Here is a 10523-nt window from a genome sequence, read left to right on the forward strand (position 1 = left end):
CTCTTTCGGTTCTAGCGGGTCGGGTTATTTCGGGCCGGGTCATTTTCGGGTCAATAAAAAATAGTGAAATAGCCATTACAAATCTTTTCGGTTCAACTAGAGTTATATTTTGTGGGGTCATTTTCGGGTTTGGTGGTTTCGGATCGGGTCATTTTCGAGTCGGGTCAGTTACGGGTTAAGAAGCTTGGGTCATGTTCGGGTGGGGTCGGGTCAATTCGGGTTTTTGGGACACTTCGAGTCTCGGGTCAGGTCGGATCGAAATTAGGTCATTTCGGGTTTCGGGTCAATTTTTGGTGACCTGTTGTTGAGTTACTTCGGATCGAGTCACTTTCGGGTATGGGTCATTTTGGTTCGGGTGGCTTTCGGGTTAATGATTAAATCTGTAGTTTGTACTATTTTGATTAAGAAATACGGATTACTATTTTGCAAATTTAACTTTTTAATAGGGATAATTGTAACTAACGGAACTCTATTTTGATGTATATAGTACTAATATGACTTAGTATTTGTTGTTTCGGGTCATTTTGGGTCACTTTTAAGTCACTTTGGATCGGGTCAATTATGGGTCAGGTCGTTTCGGATCGGGTCATCTCAAATCGGGTCAATATTGGGTTAGTCAAGGATCGGGTCGGGTCTAGTACGGGTTTCGGGTCATATTCAGGCCAAGCAAGTTCGTGTCATTTTCGGGTCTCGGGTCAGCCTTATCGGATCGGGACATTCGGAATGGGTCAGCTTAGTAAAGACCAAGTAGCTGATGAAATCCCGTTGCGACGAGTTATGCTTTGTTTTGTTTTAGGCTGCCGCTTGGGTTTTACTTTATCCGGAATACCCATTTGCAACCTATGGCGTTTAGATCGAGGTGAGGTAGTATGAGTTGCCAAGTTCCCATTTGCAGCCTAAAAAGTGATTGATGCTCATGCTCGGCTGCTCTCTAACTCGATACGGACTTGTTTAAGACCGTTTTAATTAAAGACCTCTTACAGGCTATAACCTCCTTTTATTGGCCATAACCTCCTTTTATTTTCACTTTCGTTTTAACCAATTGTTAAAAACATCCTAAGTTAAGACGGTCTTAAACAAAAATTAATGCTCTAAACTCAAATTGTTTGCCTCTTAACCTAAAAGTGGAATGCAACTTAGAAAAAGAATTGAGATATGCTCCATTTTAATCCATAATCCATACAGAGTATAATTGTACATTCAATTCTCGCCTAATTCCATAATCCATAATCCATACGGAGTATAATTGTACATCGATCTAACTACCTATTCATGTTACTAACCTCTCGATAGGGGAGCATAATTGTACATTCAATTCTCGCCTAATTCCATCACCATTTTCACACAACTTGGGGCAATATGATACTCACACACCAAAGCATTCAATTGGGGAAGACCTTGACCATCCCGGTGCAAAATCTACACATCATAGACTACCAAGTCTACAAAGACCTTCATTTTACTGCCAAAATTGAACAGAACTTCTAAAAAACTGCCAAGAAATTTCCTAAATATGTAACCTCATAATTCAGTTTATTTTAATCTTGCATTAGCATACAACAAACATGACCAATGGAGGCGAAAATACATATTCATTTCTTTCAAGCTTTGTTTTTTGATTTTGATGATTTCACCCCGGTTTGTTATGGGACTGCTCGGACTGTAAGAGGGTTTGTATCTCATATACGTCGTTTATCGCCTATCGCTAGTGCCTCTGAAAACCGCTTTTGTTTCTTCCAAAGAAGGAATTCTTGGCCTTACCCTTCGGTAGCTCGTGGATGTCCAACACTTGCATTGTTCGTTGCTTTTTGGCTTCAACAAAGATGAACAGAAATTGCAAAATTAAAACCAAAAACATCAGATTCAAAAGAAAATCATAAAACTTTTCTGAGTTGAAAACAAGTATTTCGGATCTTTTTTCAGTTTGTTTTGATAAAGGTTCAAGTATCAAACCATTTTGCGCTTCTTGATAGTTCTCCTGAAGCCGCTTCCTAGCAGAAGCCAGCCTCTCGGGATCAGCTGCTACTTGTTTCTGCCTCTGAATATCCCAATCAGAGTTGGATCATTAAATTTTCAAAATAACACAAAAAAATTCAGTAGGCAGCAAACGATAGTATTTCATGGAGGAACAGGGTTCTCAAATTAGAATTTATAACTATTTCAAAGCATTCTTTTGTTGAAATACATCTTTGGTTGAAAACATTTTGATCATATCACTGAAGTTTGATCGGCTAGAAACCCATTTTATGATTTTTAAGATGGTACAGGAAATAAGATTTAACATTTTCGGAAATGCTGAGCTGCAAAAATGCCAACATAACGCTATATGAAATACTGGAATTTTGAAGGTATACATTGGGTTGAAGAGCAGGTGTTTGTTTAGCCGGTGGGGCTCTTTGTGGAGGAGGGGTGTGAGCCGGGACAGCTTTAGGCTTATATTCCGACTTATCTGAACTGGAACTTCCATCTGCAAAAAAAAAAATATACAGAGTATCAGACAGAATTATACTATCCTTCAACTGTAAGCATTTAGAGAATCAGGTTCTATTCTTACTGTGCGGATTTGGTGAGTAGCCAAAATCAGGAACCTGAAAAGAAATATATGCCAATGCACAAATCTTAGAGCAATTTCCGTTTCCAATGGGGGCAAATACTATAACGGAATAAAGTAAAATGGGCTCATTAAACTGACTGTTACTCTTTTTATTGTGATGTAGCGGCGGTCATGCAATGCAAATTTCGAAAAAAATTAAATTATAAATCACACGGAAACAACCTCCCAGTGTAGTTGAAGAGTTTAACATCGGCCATAGGTTAAAGGTGTATATACCCCCTACCCCCACCCCAAAATACCCCGCCATTTGTGGGACCCTTCAGGTTATGAATTATAGTTTTTGAACTGCAAAGAAATCTTAAAGAAAGCAAGGCCAAAGGTTTTAAGCATATTCATATTCTTCCTAGGCCGTACTGCCATAGCAAAAGAATATTATACCTGATTGTGATGACCACTCGGATGATTCTTGGAAATGTTCTGCTGTGGCGAATCTCCATCGGCTGAAGCCATTAATTTACATTCGTACATTACAAAGAAACCAAACTGATTCAGAGCCAAGTAACAATTTTTTTTCTATTACATAAGTATGATTACATAAATTAAATTTAAAATGAAACCAAAAGAAAGAAGAAAAGACCAATGAGATTGGAAGAGGAATGAACTCCACCGGCTGTATTTGACCTAACCCATTCATCAACTAAATCCTTCCATTTCCTACCAAAAAAACAAACATAAAAACAATCCAAATCAACAACTCACTCCACATATAAGCTCTCAATTGATAAAGATGTTTTAAAATAAACTTGGAATTGAACAGAACAAAACCTGACGAGTAGTTTAACTAATTGCCTAACATCGTTCAATGGGTGCTTTCTCAATCGATTTACGTGCCTCCCGATATCAGTTTCCTTCAAAACCAATCAATCAACATATAAAGAAGACTTGTCGAAGTACATTTTGTAAAGGACTAAAAAGTTTGATCATTTATGCAACTATATATAGAGCTACATACTAACCTTGAGAGCTTTGAAGGTAATATCCATATCAGCTAAAGTTTGAAGCAAATCAACTAGAGAATCATCAGTCTAAAATTGCAACAACAAAAAAAACAAAATCAATCTTTTCGCAAAACCACCTAGGCCTTTATGACTATAATACCAAGGGTTATGTACTTAGCTTGAACCACTACCTCATATACCCCTGTCAAAGTAAGTGAAAAATAACTAAACGGTAAAATTACAGTTCCAGGGGTACAGCCACGATCTGAGTGCTTTTATCCTACCAGGCTCTGCAACCAGAGCATTCAGTACGCATAACGGGAATGTGGGTTTACACTGGGGAAAACTTTGTACAACAACTAATGTTCTTCTCACCCGATTTAACACGGTCACCAAAACAAACCTTAAGTTCTTTTTTTATTTTTATTTTTTTGCATTTTGATATTACGGAATACTTTCTCTACCTGAGCTGATTTATTTTCAGCTCCTCCAAGGCAAATCAAAATCTCTCCACCATAGGAAAGATTTGGAGGGAAATTTTAGTCAAACATCCAATCCCCATTCTCCCTCCCTTTCCCTTCCCTCCTTCCCCCTCTCCATTTCCCTCCTTTTTTGGTATCCAAACAAACCAAAGTTTTACACAGGAAAAGTCAAACATGAAGAACAATACTAATATGAAACAAAGGAAGGAACATAAACAAAAGAGCAACCTGGTTAGGATCTTCAAGTTGTTCTTTAATAGAAAAAATTCGTTTTTCCTCATCATACTCAAATTCATCATCTTCATCAACAACCCTTTGCTCCAACTCCTTGTGGTGGTGCTCCTCCTCCTCCTTCACCGCCACCTCCTCCTTATGCTCCTCCTCCTCCTCTGACCCAAAAACCGCATTTACCGTGGCATTGGGCATAAACCCATTTCCACTAGAGTTTTTAACTCTAGTTTCAGTATCACAATTTGGGCAATTTGTGTACAGTTTGGCAACAATACTATCTCTATGAGCTATAAGTTCGTCACCAAAATCTAAAGAAGCTACCTTCATAGCAGAATCTATCAAACCCCATATATCAACCCCTGAATTCCACAGAATTGTTCTCACATCATCTAAATCCATCACCCAAATTACTCTATAAACAGTCACACACAAACTTAAATCAAACCCAGAAAAGATTTCTTCTTTATCTATCAAACCCAGAATCAGATACTCCTGTAATAAACATTAGAATCATCAGATTAAAAAAAAAAAACAATATATTAAATTATTGCATAAAAACCACAATTAAATTTACAGCTTACATGTAATAGATCTGACTTTGAGACTAATATCTATAAGATGACAATGGAGTTATTTCCCTTGATGGGTATCTGCATAAATATCATTATTTATTCCTGGTTGGTGTTATTATAAGATATGTACAGTATAATTAATTATTGTATAACATATGGTGGGGAGAGATATAATCAATGAGAAAACTATATGACATGATCTATGATATGTGATGATAGTAATTGTGCTGACCTCATAAGAAGAGAAAAAAAGGAGGAGATAAATATGAAGGAATTTTCAGAAAAGAGAAGTGGTGAATGTTTTGATGCACTTCTACTTTTGGGTTGGTTGGTTTTTGGTAATGTGAAGAGAATGGCCCCTAGGTAGAAGTGGCAATCGGCTTATTTGGGTCGGGGTTAAAGTTGATCGAATTATATTGGATTCGGGTTGTGTTTGGTCAGTGTTGGGTTTGGGTCGGTTACGGTTCATACGGATCATCTTTGGGTCAGGTTATCAGCGGGTGACAAGTCAAGTCGGGTCGGGTCAATACTGGGTCAGATTATCTGCATATATTGTATCTTATTACGTATTTAGTTTTCGATGGTTAATTTTATGTTTAAACAATGTGTACGTATATTAATTGTAATTTTAAGTGAAAACAATTAAGATAAATGTTAATTTGGTCTCATTTACATCTTTATTAAGTTAGTTCATTATCGGGTCATCCATCGGGTTAAGTCAATATCTGGTCACGTTACACGGGTAGGGGTTCGCGGTGGAAAAAATAATGCGGTTATCGGGTCGGGTCGGATTGATTTCGGTTCACCCAATTTTCGGGTTCTAACAGATCGGGTTTTGAGCAGGTCAAGTCGAGTTCTTTGGGTCGAGTCAACTTTTGCTAGCTCTACTCTACCCCGAGGTCAGCAATTCAGTGTGTGTGTGGAGGAGACTTGAGAGATGCTCAAAACTCAATTGAGTGTTCATCAACTTATGAGAGCAGGTGGGCTAGGCAATTGGAGAATAACATTGGAGTACTTAGACAGTTGGACTTGGATCCCCTAGTCTTTATGTTTTTCCTAGTCAAAGAGGATTGCAATGGTGAGGTGAGAGTAGGGTGAGAGTATTTGGAGATGATGATTCAGGTATGACTCTGTTTTATAGCTAGTGAGCAGCTAAACGTATATCTAAGGGATTATAAACAACCCAGAATACACTTAAGTTGTGATCTTCGATTGACTTGACTGTCTACTTTGATTCTCACCCTGCTCAAGCCTCAGTCAACGTGAGGATTCTGTAGATAATCGTATGGTTCTCATATTTATAACTCTCAACCAACACCCGATGATAGGACGTAAACATGAATGAGAAGATTCAAATTCGATTAAGAAATCCATAGAGTTCGGTTAAAATAGCTATTCGGAATAAAATAATTTATTTTATTTGAATTTTATTTGTTAAAAATTGTTTCAATTATTTAAAATTTATTTTTCAAATTAACTTTTGACAAATCGATTGTGACATATTTAAAATAACATTTTTAAAACAAATTTACTTTATTGACATTCATTACATTATTTCGAGATTCGATTTCCAAGCTCGTTTCATTTCTCGCTTTCGTTTCGTGCATTGGTTGGCTTAAAACTAAGCCCAATTTAATCCCGGTTTTTGGCCTGACTCACCACTACCTCATGACCCATATCCCCTATGCATACCCAACACCCAAACCAAACCCAAACCCAAATCCAATACCCTTCAAAATTCACGTGCAAAATAACTCACAAACAACAGCCCACACCTCGACACAAACAGCTGAACAAGCCTACTTTACATGCCCATCGACACGAATTTCAAAGCCCAAACACACTCCCTTCATACGCATTACGCACACATTCTAAATCTCCAAGCAACAAATTAGTCAAAATCCTCATATAATCACAAATAATCATCACAAAATCCACCATATACTAACTCTATACACTCTCTCTAAATTTCTAGAGAGCTGTACCTCTCCCTGAAGAGCTTCAACCTCACCTATTATAGCTATCATCATATCCTTTTTTTCTCTACAACCCCCTTTTTCTTTTCCCCAAATTGCATCTGCTGCTAATTGGATGATTTATAACCCTTAATATTCCCTTTGCTTTTCGTCTTTCTCAGCTAACCTATTAAAGGCTGTAATCATTTGGAATTGGGGGCATTAATTGGAGCCCGAAACCCTAATTTCGTGTCAGAAATTTTTCTCAGCTGATTTTATCCCCAAATCCTTCCATATTCCCTTTCATCATTAATTTCAGCTTGCCTTAATTGGCAGGCTCTTTTATTTGGTCAGCTCGAGAACTTATTCGTTCGTTCATTGGTGATTAGTGAGCTGCTGATTGAAACGACGGTGAGGATTCCAGCGCGTTTGCGTCTTTCTTAATTGCTACACTTCACTATTTAAACCACGAGTATGGCTGTTGGAGTTTCATACTCATCTTCACATTTTATTAATCTTCTCAATCCAAAAAAGAAAACCCGTCACAAACTACAGAATCAAGACACTGGTACCAGCAAAAATACTAAGTGTTGTTATTCAAGCAATCTTTTGCATAAGAGGATGGAGATTGAGAATCCTTTTGGGGGGTAATGATCAAGGGAACAATGAGTCTGGTTATGATGTGCATCCTAACATGTATGATCATCAGGGTCCTCAACAGTCTCATCCATCAGCTGAGTTCAATCCAATGAATTCTTTACATGCTAATATTTGGAGATATCCTAGGTCTGGTGGGGTCATCAATGTTGACCCTACTGAACTAGGATAGTCTAGAGATTTCTGGAGCTGTTGTGTTTTGGGTTTCCTGGTTGACTATCGTCTTTTTTAGGCGGAGTTGATCAATGACGTGATCAGGAAGAAGTGGACCACTAAGGGGGTTGTCACTGCTTTTTGCATGGGTGAGGTCTATGTGTTCCACTGTACTGAAGCAGAGGACATGGAGGGCCTGTTGCAGAGGACGAAAGCAACCATTGATGGAGCTGTTATGGTTTTTTCGAAGTGGTTTCGTGACACAGTGCCGCGTACAGTCAGATTCCCGTTTGCGGAGGTCTGGGTAAGAGTCTGTGGGCTTCCTTTTGAATACTTGAATATGCAAGTAGCCTATATTGCTGGTAAGTTACTGAGCCATAACTACCATGTTGAACCCTTTCATTTAGTCCCGGACAATCATTTCTTAAGGTTAAAGGTGCACATTCAATTAAATGAACCATTAATGCCCGACTTTTCTTGGCAATGGAGGGGGGCTATCTGTTATGGATTCAATTTCGGTATGAGGAAGTTTTTAAGTACTGTATTAAGTGTGACAAAATTGGACACAAAGGGGCTCAGTGTAGGGAAACTATTATGACTGTGGTTTCTGGGATTAATGGGATGCTTGATAGGTCTGTAGAAAATGGTTTTCCTGTTTTTCAAACTAACAACACTCATACAATGTTCAATTTAGACTTACGTGCTACTCCTTCCACTACTAAGTATTTGTCTTCCAAAGTTAGGATGGGGAGTGCTAGGGGTCCTAACAGGAGGAGAAGGAGGTGGGAGTCTCCTGAGAGGGCAGTTGATTTTGACCTAGGCATAACACCTGGAGGGAGAGTTTTACCGGGGATGGCTTTTGCAGTCACTGCTCAACCTTTTGCAGGACCTGTTGTTTTTCGGGTTGGGAATGGTGTGGGGGACTAGGGCACAGGTATGGGGCAGGCTAGTAATGGAGTTGGGGATGTGGCTCTTAATCCTATCAATAATGGTCATGCAAATCCCATGTCAGGTAGGGTTAATGAGGCTAGAGTACAGGGTGGTGTGGCTATGACTGAGGCACAAGATGTGGAGGGAGAGGGAAATCAGGGACAAGTTCAGGTTAATCAGTTTCAGGATGTTGAGATGGGTACTGGTAACCAAGAACCACCTAGGGTAGGAGGATGGTTGGAGGAGGGAGATGACAACAATGAAGTGTTTCATAGTGCAGGGGAAGAGTTGGAGATTTAGGGAGAACTGAATATTTTGCAGCAAGGAGTGTTTGACCAGATTCAAGCTGAGGACCCGTATATTCTATATACAAACCAAAACAGTCTTATTGGTGCTTTAGACCGTGATCAGAGGAACCAAGCTGGCATTCTGAACACAATTGAAGATGATTTGGGCTGGGCACATATGGAGGATGAACACAGGGGGTATAACCAAACTTTTGACCCACCTGTGGAGGGTTGGCCTTATGTGTGTCACTATGCTGATGGGACCACCAGACAGGTGGGTCAGGGGTCAGGACAGGTAGCTGGCAATGGGGAGGAGAATAATGGGATTATGATGGTTGATATAGATGAAGGTACTAATGAGTCCAATGGCTTGGACACTGGCATCAATACAGATCCCGAAGTAAATAATGAGCCTGAGGAAAACCTCAATGTTGATCCTTCACTGTATGGAGAAGTTCTTGCATCTGAATTTTTCTCTGATGGCAGGAATGAGGAGGGGGTCATTGTCATCTCCTCTGATGACACTAATGAGGTTAATACAGAGTTGTATCTTGCTTTGGGGGGTGGTTCTGAGATGGGACTCCTTCATAACACCTCTGATGAGCCAACTGGTGATGATATGCAGAATGCCCATGCTCCACCTTCGTTCTTTTCCACTACAATTGTTAACAAGGGGAAGGAATTGGATGAAGGCTCTTCTAACTTGGTTCCATGGGAGATATTAATGCAGGCTGATGTTGATGGGGCTGGAAAAAGGGATAAGGGAAAGCAACCAGCAAGGGATTCTCTGGGGGGAAGTTGTTTGATATTCCTGAGGTAGGGGCTAAATCAAAGTTGTTTGCTGCTTTGCCTATTGGCAATTCTTCTGATGGCTGCTTGGGGTTAATTGATGTCTACCACTCTTCTGACTTGAGGGAGGATTGTAAGGAAGAGATCAAAAAAGCAAGGAAACGTAAATGCTGCACTGATGCTGGAGACTATATTATTCCTGACTTTGCTAAGCAGTCTATGGAGGAGGCCAAGGATTATCTACGGCAAATGGCAAAAAGAAGATGCTGGTCACCAGAGAATGAGAAAGAAGGACAGGATAGGCAGCAACCCACTTGGGGTTTTAGAGTACATATGGAGGACGTGGTGATGGTGGAGTCAAGTGATTCTTCTCTACCATCTATGAATGGAGGGGGCTTTGATCCTGATCTTGACGGCTTTGCGGAGGTTGGGCCTTCACAACCTCCTCTTTCACCATGATGGGTCTTGTTTGGAATTGTAGGGGTCTCAATAACACGCTTGCCCCTACAATTCCAAAAATAAGAGCGTTAGTAGGTATTAAGTTTTATGATTTCCTGTTTTTAATAGAGACTAAATGTAATGCTAGTCGGATTTTCCCTATGTTTAGGACGGTAGGTTTTGATAAGTGTTTTGGGGTGGATGCGGTGGGAGCATCGGGTGGACTATTGGTAGGGTGGCGAAAGGAGTCTCGAATGTCGTTGGTTAAGGCATGTAATCATTTTATCATCCTTTTGGTTAAAAAATATAATGGATTAGATTGGTACCTTGTGCTGTTTTATGGTGCGCCGTGTGTAAACTTGCGTGCCTCTGTGTTGCAAGAGGTTGAGAAATGGATTGGTTCTTGCAAGGCTCCTTTTCTTATGGTGGGAGATTTTAACCAAGTTGAGTATCGATGTGACAAATTAAGTTTGAGTC

At 39.6% G+C, this 10523-nt stretch overlaps 1 protein-coding gene across 1 annotated transcript; it reads right to left on the bottom strand.

Moving 5' to 3' along the window:
- Positions 1 to 1503: 1503 nt before the first annotated feature.
- On the bottom strand, positions 1504 to 5159 carry LOC141623322 (putative mediator of RNA polymerase II transcription subunit 26c). The gene is made up of 11 exons (XM_074439430.1): positions 5070 to 5159; positions 4847 to 4915; positions 4263 to 4757; positions 3571 to 3639; positions 3380 to 3462; positions 3192 to 3268; positions 2993 to 3054; positions 2555 to 2588; positions 2355 to 2467; positions 1954 to 2038; positions 1504 to 1812 (listed from the first exon to the last, which is right to left on the bottom strand). Exons 3-11 carry the CDS (start codon positions 4662 to 4664, stop codon positions 1706 to 1708), a joined length of 1032 nt encoding a protein of 343 aa, XP_074295531.1. The 5' UTR covers positions 4665 to 4757; positions 4847 to 4915; positions 5070 to 5159; the 3' UTR covers positions 1504 to 1705.
- Between the last annotated feature and the right edge of the window lie 5364 nt (positions 5160 to 10523).

This window comes from Silene latifolia, chromosome X (genome assembly GCF_048544455.1).
Source record: "Silene latifolia isolate original U9 population chromosome X, ASM4854445v1, whole genome shotgun sequence".
NCBI classification, from domain to species: domain Eukaryota; kingdom Viridiplantae; phylum Streptophyta; class Magnoliopsida; order Caryophyllales; family Caryophyllaceae; genus Silene; species Silene latifolia.

What these genes read in the sequence shown, in the direction of transcription:
- LOC141623322 (XM_074439430.1), bottom strand. Translation starts at nt 4,664, where the DNA reads ATGGATTTAGATGATGTGAGAACAATTCTGTGGAATTCAGGGGTTGAT. An exon ending in AACTTGAAGATCCTAACCAG is followed by an intron (nt 3,640 to 4,262) that starts GTTGCTCTTTTG and finishes TTGCAATTTTAG; the next exon opens with ACTGATGATTCTCTAGTTGA. An exon ending in TTCCTCTTCCAATCTCATTG is followed by an intron (nt 3,055 to 3,191) that starts GTCTTTTCTTCT and finishes TAATGGCTTCAG; the next exon opens with CCGATGGAGATTCGCCACAG.